Source organism: Crassostrea angulata, unplaced genomic scaffold (genome assembly GCF_025612915.1).
Source record: "Crassostrea angulata isolate pt1a10 unplaced genomic scaffold, ASM2561291v2 HiC_scaffold_73, whole genome shotgun sequence".
Taxonomy (NCBI): Eukaryota; Metazoa; Mollusca; class Bivalvia; order Ostreida; family Ostreidae; genus Magallana; species Magallana angulata.
This window is the reverse complement of record NW_026441628.1, coordinates 37,898-57,044: the sequence shown is the minus strand read 5'-3', so window position 1 is coordinate 57,044 and position 19,147 is coordinate 37,898. Positions and strand designations below refer to the sequence as shown.

At 30.7% G+C, this 19,147-nt stretch overlaps 2 protein-coding genes across 2 annotated transcripts; both read right to left on the bottom strand.

Annotated features, from left to right (window-relative positions):
- Window positions 1-490: 490 nt before the first annotated feature.
- On the bottom strand, window positions 491-2,503 carry LOC128168965 (uncharacterized). The gene is made up of 7 exons (XM_052835136.1): window positions 2,495-2,503; window positions 1,845-2,058; window positions 1,610-1,714; window positions 1,262-1,445; window positions 1,036-1,139; window positions 884-925; window positions 491-756 (listed from the first exon to the last, which is right to left on the bottom strand). The coding sequence occupies exons 1-7, from the start codon at window positions 2,501-2,503 to the stop codon at window positions 647-649; spliced, it is 768 nt and encodes a 255-aa protein (XP_052691096.1). The 3' UTR covers window positions 491-646.
- An 11,562-nt stretch (window positions 2,504-14,065) lies between these two features.
- On the bottom strand, window positions 14,066-15,844 carry LOC128168968 (uncharacterized). Its single transcript, XM_052835139.1, has 7 exons — window positions 15,723-15,844; window positions 15,346-15,559; window positions 15,111-15,218; window positions 14,875-15,019; window positions 14,611-14,714; window positions 14,449-14,490; window positions 14,066-14,323 (listed from the first exon to the last, which is right to left on the bottom strand). The coding sequence occupies exons 1-7, from the start codon at window positions 15,771-15,773 to the stop codon at window positions 14,187-14,189; spliced, it is 801 nt and encodes a 266-aa protein (XP_052691099.1). The 5' UTR covers window positions 15,774-15,844; the 3' UTR covers window positions 14,066-14,186.
- Window positions 15,845-19,147: the final 3,303 nt, after the last annotated feature.

Here is a 19,147-nt window from a genome sequence, read left to right as displayed (position 1 = left end):
ATCTTCTTAACATTATATCATCCATAACTCTCTGTTCATCTGGAAATGAAATTAACTGTTGATTAAATAGGATATGTTTAATATTAACACGTAATGGTTCAAGGTCCTGTTCTAAAATTGTTTTTCATATTTGTATATTAAATTCTATGTAGATAATTTGAAGGACGAAGTTATGATTATTTTTTTTCCTAAACAAAGTTGATATTGACAATTTCTAACGGGTCATCAAAAACTTAATAGGGGAAATCTTATATAAAGGTGGAGTGGTTTATACAAAGATGTATAATGTTGATGAAAAAGTTATGTCCAACTATTTGTTGTTGTTGCTTTTGTTTTGTTTTTGTTTTTTTGTTTTTTTGGGTTTTTTTTATTATTTTTATTATTATTATTTTTTTTATTTGTAAAACATATAATGTTGATTACTTCATTTCCCGATAATCAATGATTTGATAGAAAAAACTGTTACATTTTCTCAATTGAATGACGAAAATCAATTTTCTAGCTTTAATGAATATAACAAATAGCTGCCATTTAGGAACAATATAGATATCAATCATGATGAAAAAATATTTTACAGTGTATTCGATGCTACATAGTATAGAAAATAAATCAGTTTGATATAACATTTAAACTTGCATTGCATGTCTTAAGATTCATTAAGTTCACGAAACGTGTCTTGTATAAAGGTATGAGTTCGCTTGTCCAATAAAACAGTTTTTACTTCAAGGCCTTCTTCCACACTTTCGATAACAATTTCTACAAGAGAAACAAAATATGAATAAAATTATCTAATATTAAACAGTATTAATGATCAATTGTCTCTAATGAAAACTCGTATTTTTGTTCTCCTAAAATGGAACATGATTAAAAAATGTATACGTACCTGATGGTTGAGCATTTAAATCTTCATTTTGTAAAACTGTTTCTTCAAAGAAAACACAAATGATAATGTCAATTAAGAATGTGAAAGTATATTTTTCTGTATTGAGTGCGTAACGAGGTGTATACATATATATAGCTAAATGAAATACTTACTTTTGAAACAAGCGAACAATTTCCCTGTCAATGATCGCTGTTTAACTGTGAAGACAACTGCTATAGCAGCTAGACCGACGACTACACATATAACGATTATTATGCTAAGAAAAGAAAAAAATGTGAGGTGTAAATTGTTAATGTGAAGCAAACTTGTTTTATATAATTTAGACTTTGTAAGTATATCAGCTATAACAATGTGCATGTAATGATTTATTTAACTTACATATGACTGGATGTTTTTGGGGTATCAGTATCTTGATATAAGCGAGCTGATTCTTCATTTGGAGTTAATGATGAAGATAGGTATATCATTCCTTGTGTTGTTGATTCCTTGTCTTTCGATTCGGTCGTAAGTTGTGTTGTTTGTGATGTCTTTACATTTTTGACGTACTCATAACACTCTTGATCTGTAAAAAGAAACTCCTAGAATCTTTTTGTGTGTGTTTCACGTCTTTTATTTGAATCATTAATATTATTAATAATTTTGTATAAATATTATAACAATATTCGTTATAATCATTGATATACTGACTTCCATTATTTAATCATAAAGTTTAAAATTCAAACTTACATTTGTAGCTTTCATTTGAAAAGTAAGAAGGACATTCTTCGCAATTAACATTTCCGTTGCGTTGAATTCTTCCTCCTCCGTAGTTATATTCTGCGCAAACATTTCCTGAATAAAACAGTTATTGATTGAAATAAATATTTTAAACAAAACTGCAGAAAATTTGTTGTTCATAAACAAATGTTGAAACTGATAAATTTATATGAATACATTTGATGATATTGACTAGCATTCGTACCAACGATCATCACAGGTGGAGCACAAACTTCTATTGTTTCATTTCCCCATGCATTAATGACACAGTGGTATACGAATGAAGAACATGAGTGTGACATTTTTTCACAGCCTTTGATTTTAGCTGCTTTGTTCCATTCATTGTTATTTTGAGGACATGATTTTACTATTTTCGCTGTTTCAGCCGAATCATCGCATTTAGGAGAATCCCCCAAAATCTGTAAATGATGAATTATTATTTTATGTCTACAAAAATATTTAAATCCCATTTTTAAAATTAAGTACATTGTTTGCAATGAAAATTAACGTTATTTTGGTTTTCGAGCAAATATATCGATGTTTATACGATATGCCTTGACTATTTCACTGGGAAAAACAACATATTCATGATGATATTCCAAGAAGGTATTTTGTTTATTGGTGAACGAATTTCCCTTTTTATTTATTAGCTGACAATATGATAACAAGTTGCAAATGTACGAAAATAAAAGTGTTAGTTTAACTGGTATGAAAATCTTAATTATGTTAATGGAACGAGTTTGTGGTTCATACACGTGCTTTCCTCTAATACAGTTACTGTAAATTGAAATGGCTTGCTAAGTATGAGTCATGTCTGCAATAAATGCTGATGCATAATCATATCAAACCACAAACATTAAGCATGTCTTAATATTTACATGTCCTGATAGACGCAGTGTACATGTACATGTACGACCTTTAATTATAATAATTATAATTGTTCTACCATCAGTCTCAAAACCCATATACATGCAACTTGGTAAAGCTGCTTGGTCCAACTTTATATCAAATTTTGTGCACGCTTTTAAACGATGGTTATGCTAAGTATACGTGAACTCCTTTACTTACACGGATTATTTAATCCCCAAAACTTGCACTTCTTTACATTTGCCAAAGCGTAAAACAAAATATGAAATGATTGTACTTGTTTTTAAAAAAAAATATGTATGAACTAATCACATGAACGTTGCATTTTCTCATTATCATGGTTTGAAGCGATTCTCCCACCACGCGAAGAATAAAAAACTCACAAAATATTCTGACATTGAGAAAAGCAACGAGCATGCAATTATGTATGCATAGAAGCATTTGATATCGGAGGTAGATTATATTTTTGTTGAAAGGTCTGATATTATCCAGTAAATTTGCTTTAAGATCCTGTAGTATAAATTTGAAGACAGATGAATTAAAAAAGCCTCATCGGTGGGAAGCTGATGTAACAATGTAGTTATTGATTCATGATTATACTTTTAAGATAGAACTGCTCATATCTACGACACCTAACTACGTTTACAAATGCAGATATTTGAATGCTTGACAATGATTTTTAAAGATTAAAGTCCTTTATTGAAGATTGAAGTTCTTAGAGCCAATATGCGTAAATTACTTTTCTCCACATATTAAAAGGTACCAATTTCGCGGAATTACTTGTATGGCAAATAGATTGATACTTTTACACATAATTCGTTGTAGATATACTTAACTTCACATACAATATGATGAACGAAATCCATGAGCATTAAGCCTACAAGAAATCCAAGGATTCCACAAAAATTTAATCCTAAAATTTTACGTTTAACCCCATATAATGTAAAGTCGATATAACTGAATGCACGAAAACTGATTAAATTACAATAATATGATTTAGATTACCTAAGCTCACCTCTAAACAATGCAAAACATTTGTATAAATAAAACAACATAAAAGCATAAGTTGATAATACAATAAAAAGTATGACGATGTTTAACTCAATAAGTGTAGGCCTCTCTGCCATACTTTTGTTACTATAAAGGCCTTGATTCACTGCATGCAAAATACCTATTGATGATGTTAAAGATTATGAAGTCTTTGCTATATACATCTGTTGAGCAATGAGTAAAGATAATTGTGTATTTTTTTAGTTTGGTAATTGGAGATGTAAAGTTAATATTTGCATAGTTTTAAATGAAATATTGCAGGTGGCAAACTGAAACTCCTTGCTAAAAAATCAAATCTATATCATGCAAGTGCAGTTAAAATCATACTGAGATTTGCTTTGCTTGCTAATGATGATGGAGTACTTGTTCATTTTTTAAGTTTTATCATAAGCAGTCCAAAGTAAAAAAAAAATTACTCGAACGAGGTTTTATTAGTTCATAAATTAAAGAACAAGATATCGATCAAATACGACTAGCAGAAAGTCTTAAATATTTCGTTAATAAAACAGAAGTGCAAGATGGCCTTGACTCAAAGGCAAATCTAAGCGTTTGACACACATCCAATTCGCCAACCTGTCCATCACATGTTGAAAATAAAGAGTTTAGGTATTTTTTTTTCTAATCTCAATTTGTTTCAAATGTTAGACCCTTGCCATGGGAAAATAAAACTTTTAACAGTGGTTTTCAGAATAAAGAATGTTATTTTTATTTTCTATTTCAACAACACATGCGTGTAAAAAAGAAACACAAAAATAAAGAATTTTAAAAAACAGAATTTTTATTTTAGCGTTTCACTAGTATATTTTGCTATTTTACGTTTCGTTTTCAATCACAAAAATACCCCCCCCCCAAAAAAAAATACAAATGAAATGCCTGTTTTTAATTGGTAAACTTCTATAATGACAGCAATTACATGTAAGCGGATTCAAACTTTTAGAAATATCAAGTTCACTAAAAGTATTTGCATAAGAGTTACCGTGTCATACCGGCACCCCTTATTTTAAAATTAGAGTTGTCGTTCTATCTGCTCAATAAGACAATTTGGCTAAACATTTTGTTTGTGTAGCTCACAAAGATAAACATTGCAGGTGGCCAACTGAAACTCCCTGCTGGAAACTTTATTGTGCATGCACTTTTTATAATTCAAGCGCAGTGAAAATACTCTGGGCACTTTTTTAAATCTGAAGAATAAGAATTTCTTTACCTCATGCCTTATTATTAAACAGCATGACATAGTTTCAGCATGTGCTTAAGATAGCCAGTGTTATAAATAGTGACACGTTTACAGTAATTTCCCATGAGTCAACTACTTGTGTACAATATGATCAGGGTCACACGCATTGTCTACACCGATCATGGATCATATTAATTAAGATATGTTTATCTATAAGTACCACTTCTAAACCCTTTTTATTATGTTTTATCACGTTAAAAATTCCCTTGATTAAACGCAAAAAGAACATTTTTTATGCCTAAAATATTTTGCGTTCTTGACAGAAAAAAATGTGGAGCAGAGATTGCAATATAAGAAAAAGCAGAGTTTTCGCTACAGTTTCCAGACATAATTTTTTTCTAGACATCGGACATGATTCCTGATTGGCAAAACGTTTGTTTCTGGTTATGAATGATTAATAACATTTTTTTTTATGTATCACAGTTGCATTAAATCCTTGCAATATACATAAAATAATTGATAGTATGTCGCATTGAGATGTTTCTATAAGAAAGGGCTGTTTACTTAGTGTTTGTGTCGTTGGCAAGTTCAGAATTCTGAAACTGATTTCACTTAATAAAAAACGAAAAACTCTCTTTTTGTATATATTCATATGAATGCAGTTGAATACTATATGAGAGCAGCTAAATACTATATGAAAGCAGTTGAATACTAAATGAGTGCTGTTGAATACTATATGAGTGTAGCTGAATACTATGCGCACATTCATTTCATTCTGAAGACGCCAGTAAGTAACCTTAAGCGCTGTTTATTACAATTATGTCATTAGCTGAACTTCTTCATTTGTAATTTTAAAAAAAACAAGGACAAATCAGATCCCCTTTATCTTGATTTCCACGCTTTGAAAGACAGCTCTAAATATTTCATTCATTAACCATGAGTGCCAGATGACCTTGATTCAATGCCAAGCAGTATCAACACACATTTAAAGGTGTAGAGGTTTGTTCTCATAAGAGATAAGGTGCAGTTTTCTTATATTTTATATATCAAACCATCACCGAGTGAGACGTAAAGCATTATGTTGTTATCCTAAGCGTTTATCAGAGTATTAATATGGTATTTCTTCAAACACATTTTTAATTTGATCGGTTTTGAAATTGAATATTTACAAAAATCAATATCCAATTCAATCTCATTTTTGAGGGTGCAGGTGGCTTAACTCGATTTTCTGACTGTGTAAACATTGATTGAAGACTGAGATTTAGTGCAAAGTTATACAGGAAATGATGCAATTTTCAAGATAGTGACAAATTTCATAAACGTTTTTCAATTAATAGAGTCTTTCATCTTCTCAAAATCCATTCACTGACTGTTATCAATACGTCAAGCGAACGTTACAAGGCTTGGTATAGCATGCATATTATAAATTAATGAGATTTAAAAAATATGAATCAAATTCACAGATATCATGATCTACCACCGATGCACGATTTCAAGTGGGAAAGAGGCTAGCTAATAGGTTATTATAAAATTTAAGCTGGTTTCTTTTTTTAATTGGATCTTGGGACTAATGTTCAGATTTATTTATGAAACATGACTGCACATATGTCATTCTATAACACGTTTGGTTCTCAGGTAACCGGTAATTAATACACCTTTCAAAATCGAAAATAACAGGGTTTTTTTTAAATTCCCGTTCATTATCTGTATATTTTAATACCAAACATACTTAAAATATAATTATTTGTAAAACTGTCCTTGTTTTTGTAATCACGTCAAAAACTTCTGTCCTAGATATATACTCTATGCATACACGTATTTTATGCATACTCAAAATGATTGAATTAAAGTTTTCAAGGTTTTCATAAATAAATGATCAAGCCACTTGATATACATGCAATAATAACAATATAACGATGATAATAGAGTGGCCGGCATTAGATTGAAATGAGACGAAATAAGAAAACACCTTTGTGATGTTATTTTTTCCGAGAATTTTCCACAATAAATAAAAAGAAAATAAAAAACAACATGAATAGTTCAGGCTTGTTTCATAAAAGTCGTTTATAGAATTGTGTAGGGTTTTTTTAATCATTCAAAAATATCATATTTAGAGCAGAATAGTGTTCAAAAATTTAAAGACAAAAAACACAGTGATCAATTATTAGAAAGATTACATTCTATGAGTCAGCCACTGTATTGATTAGTATATATTCCGTTATGTAGGTCAAACATTATCGAATAAACTTTAACATTTGTCCACTGTACCTGTTTTAGATATATTTGTTATATAAACTACTAAGGAATGTAAAACATTTTGATTCAACGCCAATTACTAGTACATCATGAAATAACCTCATCAAGTGGGACTTGACCGGGGATTTCTTAAGTCAGCAAAATGCATCTCGTTCTTCTAAGGCAATGAGACATATGCTGATGTAACAGTTTTATTTAGGTAAAAAAAAAACAATTTTGATTTAAAATTGTTTGGCTTGAATTTATTACATATGAGAGATATTTGCTTTCTTGAACTTGTTTCAGCCACTGTTTTGCCAAAAAAGGATGTGTATATTATACGCTGAGTGATGTACAGCCAATATACATGTGTTTTCTTTTGATATATTAAAAATGTCCTTCGTGGCAAGTTAATTCATGATGGTTTTGCGAATCATATTTTTTTACGTGTATCCATAGGATATACAGGTTTTAATTTATCAAATAAGATTTCATTGTTCATGAAATACCAAAAAATGCAAATAAATATCCCATTTTTAAACTTTAGTTTTTAAACTAAGTACGTTCTATATTAACCATGACCATGTAAAAACCCTTTTATAAAAAATCATACGTACGGACAGACGGACGGACGGACGAACAAACTTCGGTAGTTTTTTTTCTTAAATACGAGTTACCTAAACTTCAAACATTAAAAAATGTGTTTAGGTCTAGACATTCTGATCAAGTTTCTGCTATATAGATCAGTAGTGCAATATATACGGATTTTTAAAATTGTTTCTTTTTTGTGTCAGTGGTGTGGGATATCGATTTATTGTTTGCAATGTTCAAGAAGTTAAACATTGCAAGCGGCCAACTGAAAGTCTATGCTAGAATATCTTATGTTCATAATTCAAGTGTAGTTAAAAAAAGTATGCTCAGATTTTTTTTCCTTATGAAGATGCATCATTTGTTTTTCTTTAAGCTTATCAGTTATCCAAAGAAGCTGACATATTTGAACGAGGATTTAATAAATCATGAGTTAAGTTATCGGATGTCGAGCAAAGACGAATAAAAAAACCTTTAAATGTTCCCATTACACAAAGAGAACTACCAAGGACGAACAACAGACAGTTATCTTTTTCCTATGCTCTAGCATAGTTCGTTAATAAAACAGGAATGTCCGATGACCATGACTCAATGTCAAATTTAAGCATTTAAATCGCCGTGCTGTCCAGCACACTCTGAAAATAAAGAATTTTGTTACAGTATTCGGATCGCAATTTATTTGTTTTTGCTGATGTTTTCAGAATATAAATATATTTTTTTTATTATTTCAACAACACATGAATCTTAAAAATGCTAAAAATACGTAAAAAAATTTTTAAAAAATATGTTCAATCGTGGCATATCAATCGTATACTTTCTTATTTAACATTTTGATTCTATCACAAAAAATACCCAATAAATATAAACGTAATGGTCCCATTACTTTTGTCTTTCAATTAGGACATTTTTAAAAGTTGAGCTTTTATGATGATTTATAAATCTGAGGATGCATTACTTCTTTACAATATGAGTATGTATTATAGAAAAATGACAAAGTTTTCCCTCTTTTTATAGGTAAACGATTTCAAAATAGGAGTTGAGGGATCATTCACCGGAACAGGATATAAACCGACAAAGGCTTATTGTTAAGAATTCTGTGACGTTACAAATTTTCAGATATATTTAATTTGTTTGGTTTCAAACTTAAAAATAAAAATGATTTAAGTTTGTACTCTGAATTTGCTGACATTAAATAAAACTTAAATTCAATATCATTAAATGAGGTAATCAGGTAGTTTTCCAAAGATTTTTTGTAGTAGAAACATTTAAAGAAATTTTTTTCCTGTCATTAGAGTAATGCATATGTTTTGAATATCCGGTGATACATTTCATTGACAAAACAATTCAGAAATGGGGATTGTATTCATATCTAAGAGAAATCGATGGTGTTTGCCAAAATTAACTGTATCATGAAGTCGTTATAAAATATTTGGCACCTGCGGTTCAATAATCACAAAACACGCGCTTGTCAAGATTTATTAAAACCCTGTAGATAGATATCACATCATAAAAATAACTAAATTGATTTCAAGACATCACTTTTTCATCATAAGGTTTATGTAAAAGCTCCATTTACGATACAATCATTGATGAACTTGTCTTGTGTTTTTTTTTTTTTTTTTTTGCAAACGTGTTCAAACATGTGCTTAATATGTATTCTTTATATTATATTCAAACCAAAGACGTTTCAAGTCTATAGTAAATGACTTTATGAGTTAATAGATGATTAAACGTACCCTAAGGTATTCATGTAATAATTGCTTAAAAAAACTCACAAAAATGATTCAAACAATGACATATTGATGAATGTTGAATAAGACATTTGCAATCGTGTAAACCGTAAATAAATGAACACCGCAGCTTTCTATCTTTTTTTTATTCGGCGTAACTACATATGTTTCGTCGTTAGCAGGTTTTCGTTGTTAACTAAAAAGTACGTAAACATTACCGACTGGTCTCATAATTAGTATGTTAAATTTATAATACAATTGGACGTTTAACCGATTTAACAGATAAATCACAACATAATAATATTCTAAACATAAAGGTTATCAAAGAGTTCGAAAAAATGTCATACACAACTGTATCAAAAGATCTTGATAGATAAAATAACTGTGAATTCGATGAGAGGTCTGCAAAGGTGAATGGCCAACGTAGAGTCACATTTTAGGTGACTAAATGAGAGATCTACAACTTGTGATACCAGTATTTGTCAAGAAACATTTTATACTTATAATCAATTTTTGATATCTTTCAATTCATTAAACTACAAACACATAAAATGTTTCACTTTGATGCTTTTGAACAAAAAATCAGACGTTTACAATGTTTAACATTTTGTCTTTTAATGTCACGTTTCCTTTTTAGCTCACCTGAGCCAGAGGCTCAAGTGAGCTTTTCTGATCACAATTTGTCCGTTGTCTGTCGTCGTTGTTGTCGTCGTCGTTGTTGTAAACTTTTCACATGTTCATCTTCTACTCAGGAACAACTGGTCAGGTTTCAACCAAATTTGGCACAAAGCACCACTAGGTGAAGTGAATTCAAGTTTGTTGAAATGAAGTGCCACGCCCTCTTAAAAGGGGAGATAATTGAGAATTATTGAAAATTTGTTGGTATTTTTCAAAAATCTTCTTCTCAAAAACTATCAGTCCTGAAAAGCTTAAACTTTGGTGGAGGCATCATCAAGTGTAGATTCAGGTTTGTTCAAATCATGGTCCCCGGGGGTAGGGTGGGGCCACAATTGGGGGAACAAGTGTTACATAGGAATATATAGAGAAAATCTTTAAAAATCTTCTTCTCAAAATCTATTAGTCCAGGAAAGCTCAAATTTGAGTGGAAGCATCCTCAGAGAGTGTAGACTCATGTTTGTGCAAATCATGGTCCCCGGGGGCAGGGTGGGGCCACAATTGGGGGATCAAGTTTTACATAGGAATATATAGAAAAAATCTTTAAAAATCTTCTTCTCAAAAACTATTTGGCAAGAAAAGCTCAAATTAAAATGGAAGCACCCTCAGGAAGTGTAGATTTAAATTTGTTCAAATCATGGTCCCCAGGGGTAGGGTGGGGCCACAATTAGGGGATCAAGTTATACATAGGAATATAAAAAATCTTATTCTCAAAAACTATTAGGCCAGGAAAGCTCAACTTTGAGTGGAAGCATCCTCAGATAGTGTAGATTCAAGTTTGTTCAAATCATGGTCCCCGGGTGTAGGGTGGGGCCACAATAGGGGGATCATGTTTTACAAAAGAATATATAGAGAAAATCTTTAAAAATCTTCTTCTCAAAAACTATTTGGCCAGGAAAGCTCAAATTCGAGTGAAAGCATCCTCAGATAATGTAGATTCAAGTTTGTTCAAATCATGGTCCCCGGGGGTAGGGTGGGGCCGCAATTGTCGGATAAATTTTTATATAGGAGTATATAGAGAAAATCTTTTTGAAAAAATCTTTTAAAAACTATTTGGCCAAGAAAACTCAAATTGGCGTGTAACCATCCCCAGATAATGTAGATTCAGGATCCTTTAAATCATGGTACCTGGGGGTAAGGTGGGGCCACAATTTGGGGATAAATTTTTATATATAGAGAAAATCTTTAAAAGTCTTATTCTCAAAACTATTAGGCCAGGAAAGTTCAAACTTGAGTGGAAGCATCTCCAGATCATATAGATTCAAGTTTTTTAAAATAGTAATCCAGGGGTAGGGTGAGGCCACAATGGGGGATGAATTTTTACTTAGGAATATATAGAGAAAATCTTTAAAAATCTTCGTTTTAAAAACTATTTGGCCAGAAAAGCTTAAACTTGTGTAGAGGCATCCTCAGGTAGTATAAATTCAAGTTTGCAAAATCACAGTCCCTAGTGGTTGGGTGGGACCGTGATGGCGGTTTGAATTTTTTCATAGGAATATATTGAAAAAATCTTTAAAAATATTCTGGGAAAGTGTTCGGTCCAAAACTCAGTACTTGTGTAAAACCACAGGTTATGCAGATTTAAGTTTGATGAAACCATGATTCCCTAGAGAAAAGTGGGGCCACGAAATGGGGGGTATATAGGAATAGAGAAAATCTTCTTACAGGTACAACAACAAAAGGGGCTTGGTATTTACCACGAAAAAAGAGGTGGATAAGAATTGGCAGATTTTCAATTTTTTTTAGCAAGATCTACTGTAGTCAGTTGTCAAGATATTTTGATACTGTAATGTAATTTGGCCAGAATTAACGCAATTGTTGCTCAGGTGAGCGATGTGGCCCCTGGGCCTCTTGTTTCAAAAATTAAATCCCCGGTTAGTATTTCGTCCGAAATGCTGCAAAAAGTAGTTTTGGTAATTTGTTCGACTTATTTGATTTCGATTATTACAACCGGATTGCTAAAGTCATATATATATAACTTTATAATAATATATAATATATATACATGTATATACAATACATATAACTAGCTACTAAAATTTTCCACGAGTACAGATAGCGGAATAAAATGTTATCATTGTTCGCTAATATCAAGATACCCGATTGTCAGGTATTACCGATATTATGGAATATTATTTCTTTTTTTTTAGAATCCTAAGCGCACGCATATAATGCAAAGGTTAACAAGTAGGTATGCTTGAAAATACTTAACATGTATATCTAAATGCTAATTCTTGATTTGTTTTATTTTAATCGACTGCAAATAGACTAGGACTTAAGCGTCACTAAATAAGAATTCAATACACTATTGTATACAGTTTAACTGCCCCATTTTTTATGATGACTAAGAGTTCATAGCAAAGCCAAAACTCAAATGTGAAATATCGGTCATAGACAAGGATCGGCTTTTAAAGTTGTTTGTGCTCTATTATTTTCTTTTAATAAAAATGTTCATTCATTAGCCAAAAATGCGAGTCAAATGACGTTTGTTCATTTTAAAAAAAGTTCCAGGTATTCAGTAAAACGAACCTGTTGTACACATTTAATTTTATGTGTAAACGTAACAATTTTTCCATATAAGTAAAACTCATTGAAATCAACGAGATAAAAATTTGCAAGTTGTAAAATATATTGTGATTTTTGCACTTTTGAATTTAGAATTTTGGTATTGTTGTTATTAGGGACAAATTAAAACGCTATGCTTATGCGATACGCACAGTGTTTGGGAATTTTCTAAAAAGTCTCTTGTAATGTCTATGAAATAATCATAAAGGAAATTTCTGACGATGCTTTGCCAAACTGTTATATAAATGTTTGATTCTAACATAACAAGGAGAAATAAAGAACGCTTGTTTGGTGGTATGCAATGTTTTTTTTTGGTGTTTTCTAATTGTTTAATTTTTGCATAGCTTAATTGATTAGGGTCTTCCGTTTCCAACGGAAGACCCTCTTGTTATTCTTTGGTTTCTTTTTATCATTATTATACTTTTTGGGTTTTTTCTGACCCCTTCTCGGCTTTATAACTCAAAAAGTTTCCAACCGATTTTAATGAAACTGTCAGAGATAATGTGAAACTATTATCCCTCAAAGATGTTAAAGTTTACTTGACAACATCACTTCCGTTTTGACGAAACGTCAATTTTCATGTTCATGATTTGGTCGATTTACCTCTGTAATAAGACTGGTAATGAAAATCTGTCACTTCCGGTCGAAACCGGAAGTGAAACAAAGTTTTCGAAAAAATGAATTTTCTGATCAAATCAGATTTAAAAATTGATTTTTCCGGAAATTTAGATACCGCGTCCTTGGTTTAAAAAATAGCGTAATGTTCAAAGTAAAATTTACTCGTACCAAAAATAATTGTTAAGTCGTACTTGAACACATTCGGATTTTTTTTGGTGAAGTCGTTCTTGAAATCAGAAAGGTTTTTGTTAATTCGTACTTAAAATCATTCGGATTTTGTTAAGTCGTACCAGGAATAATTGTATTTTCCCCATCTTTTTTATTTTATTTACTCTTGTTATTGGTTTAAGAGCTCTGCTTCTTACAGGAACTTCCAGCTTTACTTCCGACATTAACGGAAGACCCACTCGTTGGTATGCAACGAGCTTTGCTCTAGTTTTACTTACATTTGTCTGAATATATTCTTGGTATTACCATTTGGAATTTGGTGACGTATTGATTTCTCTTTAGGAATAATTATGATGATTAGAAACTGTTTCCTGTGTTTATTTGTTTTATCTATTTCAAACTTATCAAAAGAGAAAAATTAAATATCGAAAAGATATAAAGTTCCGTTACATTATCGCATTGCTGCATATTTAAAGATCTTTTTATCTTGATAAACTTAAAAACGAAAAGGGGATGAAATAGAAACGATATTTCTAAACAAAGTTCGAAAATATTTTGATAATTTTAAACGGGTCATTCAGAACATGGAAAAAGTGTAAACCTAAACATGGAGCGGATTATATACAACAAATTATACTGCTGATAAAAAAAAAATTATTTCATTTTCCTGTTGTTTAAATCAGATCAATCACATTTGCTTCATATTCCTGATAACATATCAATTCAAATTATAAACACTGATGAAAATATATTTGTTTTAGTTTTAATTCATATAACAGTATACCAAGTAGCTGACATTTAGAAACAATAAAAATATCAATCATAATAAATAAATATATAACATAATATATACATTTTGTATTTAAAACACATTTTGTTAGCTTGGTTTTGCATTTAAATTGGTTTTGTCTGACGATTCATTAACTTCATAAAACACGTCTTGTATGATCGTTTTGTTTTCCAGTAAATTAGTTTGTACTTCAACTCCTTTTTCAAGCCTTATGTTAACGGATTCTACAAAAAGAAATAAAACATAAAAACAAAATGTAAGATATCATACGTTTACAATGCATTTGGTCATTTGTCAAATGAAAATTCAGATTCTTTTCTTAATAAATTATGATTTAAAAAAAACGTACCAGATTTTGTTCTTTTTGATTCGTCACTTTGAAAAACTATTCCTTTAAAACAAAACCAAAAATAATAAACTTACTAAATAATATCAAAGAAAGAAATGAACGTAATAAATCAGTATTAAACTCAATAAAATTGTCTAGATATAGTTAAAAGCAAAGACTTACTTTTAAAAAGAGACCAAATCTTATTTGCGCATGATCGTTGTTTAACAGTAAAAACAATTATTACAGCAACTACACCGACTAATACGCAAATGATGATGCTGATGCTAAAATGAGAAGTAAACACATTTCAAAATTTTTGGTCGTAAATTAATAACAGAACATTCAGAAATATATAAACTAAGTAGTTGTATATAATGCAAACTATTTTTCAGTATATCGTTATAATTATAATAACTTGGTTGATTTTCTTTAAATGGTTCTTACATTTGACTGGAATTCTCATCGGAAGTTAATAATGAAGACGAGTATGTTATTTCTTGTGTTGTTGATTCCGTGCCCATCAAAGCGGATTTCTCAAGTAATGTGTACGATACGTTTGCATTTTTAACATGCTTGTAACATTCTTGATCTGTAAGAAAAAGTTGTGTTTGCTTTTATCTAAGGACTTTTATAAAGTTGATTTTTGTAAAAGAGGCATAAAGCATTAAAATTCAACTAACATTTATAGCTCTCGTTGGAAAAGTAAAAAGGTGGACATTTTTCACATGGAACAATTTCGTTGCGTTGAATTCTTCTCCCTCCTTGGTTATATTCTGTGCAAACACTTCCTACATAAAAAAGTAATTCAAATAATTAATTATAAGACAACTGCACAAAAACTCGTTTAAAAAATATGAAAATGTTAACTGATATATTTATATGCAAGCATTTAATGATATATACTAGCTTTCTTACCAATAATCCTCAAACTTGGGGCACAAACTTCAATTGTTTCATTTCCCCATGCATTTATTACACAGTGGTATTCAAGTGAAGAACTGTTGCATGAGATATTCTTACAACCTTTCCTTGCAGCTGCTTCATTCCACTCCTTGACATTATGAGGACATGATTCCACTTTTCTAGCTGTTGTTGCTGAGTCTTTGCATTCAGTAGAATTTACAAAAACCTGTAAATGATGTTTGAATTACTTTGTCTTCAAAATATCCAATACAAAAGATTTGTAATATGCACAGGCAATAAAACAGTGAACTTTTTTTTAAAATGATTTTTCATATTCCTAATTATTTATACGCACAAGAATAAATTTAAAAGTTAAAATCATAACTTACCTTGGCAGTATATATCAAACAAACGAAAACTAATCTATAAAAGTCCATCATTATTTTTTTTTTTGCATTAACGATAGTTAAATACTGGAATAAAGAGCCGCCTCTGCAACTTATCTCTTTGCTGTCTTAGATTGAATTGAGTAGTAAAGAAAATGCACTGTAATTTATGCAGCATATGTCCGCATAAATCGGGTATACCAAAAATAGATATGACATTTAAAGGTAATTCCCGAACGATGGTAAATGAAGGGTAATTTAAAACAGGTCGCCATCACACAAAAGAGGTTCGAGAATAAAAATTATTTGATGTATATTTTTAAGTTCCGAGTCTGCAAAAACGTCATCAACTACAACAAAATCTTTAGATTTACGGTCTTAAAATTTTAAGTCTGCATTTTTTTTTTTGGAAAGGGGGGGGGGGGGTCCTAAATAAACAAAAATAAGTTTAATGCTTTGGTGAGTGCAGATGTAGTTTAATCGATATTTGAGAGTTTGCCTAGAAATAAAACAAAGTGCTTAATAATACCCAGATTAGCTAACGATGTTGAATTGTTGAATTGATGTTGAAATAACAATTATTCTATTGTGGGTGTGTTGTTGTACATGCAATCGTACGTGCATAATGAATGTTAAAATAATTAAAAACGTATGAATAATACTAGATTATAAGAACAACAATTTACGTTCAACAGCTAAGAGAATTATTGTCTTTTGAAATCTATGTTGATCTCGAAATGTTGCAATTCTAAAAAGAAAAACCAACGTGATAACTTTCTTGGCACTTGTTCATGTTAATTATACTTAGTATCCGTGTCCTTTATTGCTCTTAAATTATTTTGAGTCTTAGCGGTTAATACCCAATATTTAGAGAGCTACTGAATGACAGAAGTCCATACAATTGATTGTGTGGTTCATACAGGTGCTTTCCTTTGCTACAGTTACCTTAAATGTCAATAATGATTTGTCTGTGTACTCTATGATTCATATATGTCTCTTATTAAGTAGATACCGACTGCTGACTGCAATTGATCTTGTCTGATAATTTAGAATATTTTAAGAAGAATCTTGCAATGAATGATAATTAAGCTTACAGTGCATCATAAGCTAGACGGAAGCATGAATATTTTACCTCTAATGATAAATGCATATACTGCCTTACTTACGAATTGAAAAAAAATGGAATCCGCTTTTGCCCAGAACTCTACATTTTTAAATGCAACACTACATTACCAATGTCATTCCATTAGACTCTCAGTGATGCCGATAAATTAATGTTCCTCATTATCACATTTTTATATTTTTTCCTGACTTAAACGATGTCCGCTTTGTTAAACGTAAGAAATTGTTTCACGGATCGGTATTAAGTGTTTTGTTTCGATATTTTATTTTATCAAAATTAACGTTGTAATGATCACAGGATTTAGACTTTTTAAAAAGGGTTCAATATGACGTCTCTATCTTATTGCACATAAATATAGTTGTCTTCATTAGATAAAAAAAAAATGTAATTATTGTATGCCATAAAAAATTGTTTTCTTTTACTTTTGTATATGCATTAACCATTAACGCTTTTCTTCGTGAATTAAGTAGTAAAAGGAACACTTTTGTTAGTATTGATTTAATGAGAGGATTTTCGGAGAAAGGAGATTACTTTTGGAAAACGTTTTGTGTAGGCAATTTAATTCAAAATGTTTCTTTAGGAGGATTACTTATTCTCACACAATAATACCGCACATCTTAAATACACGAACAAACATTTACGACAGAAAAATAGACAATTATAAGGAAAACAATCTTTATGAAATTGCAACGATGTTCTTTTCATTGTGTTGTCTGGTTTCTTGTATTTGCCGGACATGATGATTTAGTGTGGTGATCTAGTGTGTTGACGCATTAGGCCCGTTTTTTAAATGCCTTGATATCTTATTTTTGTTCAAGGTCAGCGAAACACTACGTCAAGAAATACCTGTATTTTTCGGAGTATTTTTATGCATAGGAATCCGTTTTATGTTGTTATAATGTATTTTTTATAATCGAGCGGAATAACACAAAATAAGAGTTTAACTTGCAACCATCGATATCGAATGATATTCATTGATCACTGTTAGTTTACTCAATACTGTACTTCCTACTGTAACAATATATAAAAAAAAAAATTATTTTTCTAATATCAAAGACTGTCTACTTCGCAATATTTAAAGTGTACCTGGACACCGTGAACCAATAGTGAAAAAAACCCTGTGTCAATAGACGATTAGTCATGTTCAAAGGGCGTACCAAGAACTGAACAATTATCTGACGTTGTTATCTTACAAATATTTATTCCAGTATTGGGTTACATTCAGAGCGTTAGCATTGTAAAAATAAAATATAATATGAATATGGGTTTTAAAAAAAATCCTCTGACCCCATTTTTAAAGTGAGTCATAGTATATCAAATACCTATCTCGAAATCCAGTTTATCTGTCTTTTTGTCTGTCTGGTTACACGTTTGTCTGTCTGTTTGCCCGTTGGGTACAATAAGACGGTGTAATTTTTGGGCCTAATGAATATAAGTTTATAAAGTTGTTTATTTTTCTATGTAGGCATTATGAAATAAAACTTAATACTGTTACTGTTTTCTGTGTTATCGAGCCATGTTTATTTAGCGGCACTATGCTTTTCATGTTTGTTGTTGTTTTTTTTACATTTGGACAAATCAGTCATCCGTCGAGGCGTCTTAATCTAATGACAATGAGCATGTGATCGTATGTAATTTGTGCATGCTTTGAAGAGATCAGCAGGACATTACAAAATATATATTATATGAGTAAACTTATCCATAACCTATATTTAAGGTTTTCCGCTGGGAGCGGAAAACCTTACTATTATTCTGAAAAATTTTCAAATTTCTTATTATTTTTTTTTTTCTTCTAGACGCGAACTTTGATCCTTAATATCTCGCTCGTTTGTTCACCGATTGTTTTGAAATTTTCAGGAATGATAACATGCCGCGTGATGTTGTCGTTGCATATTTTAGTTGAGGAAAATCCCTATCCGGTTTTGAGTTATTCCCCTTTTAGTAAAATTTAACGACTTCTTTTGTCCAGGGGGTTTAGCTTTAACGATGACTGGCAGAGTCTCAAAGATGGGCTGGTTTGGAAGCTAATACATTGAATTTGTGCAAGATATATTTTATTTATTATTTAAATGCAAATAAAAGGGATGGTATAGATGTTGAAAAAAAGGTAAGAAAAAAAATCAAAAAAATTCGCGTATTTTCCGTGTTAGTTTTCTACCTGATAAAATTTTGTTATAACATGTATTTTAAAAGTTCTTGGTCTTACTCAGACCTTTCATTCGGTATGCCGAAAAAAGGGCTGGCCCTTATAATTAGGGAGTTAGAGGCGTCCAAAGTTTCTTGTCAATAACTTAAAAAGGAATAA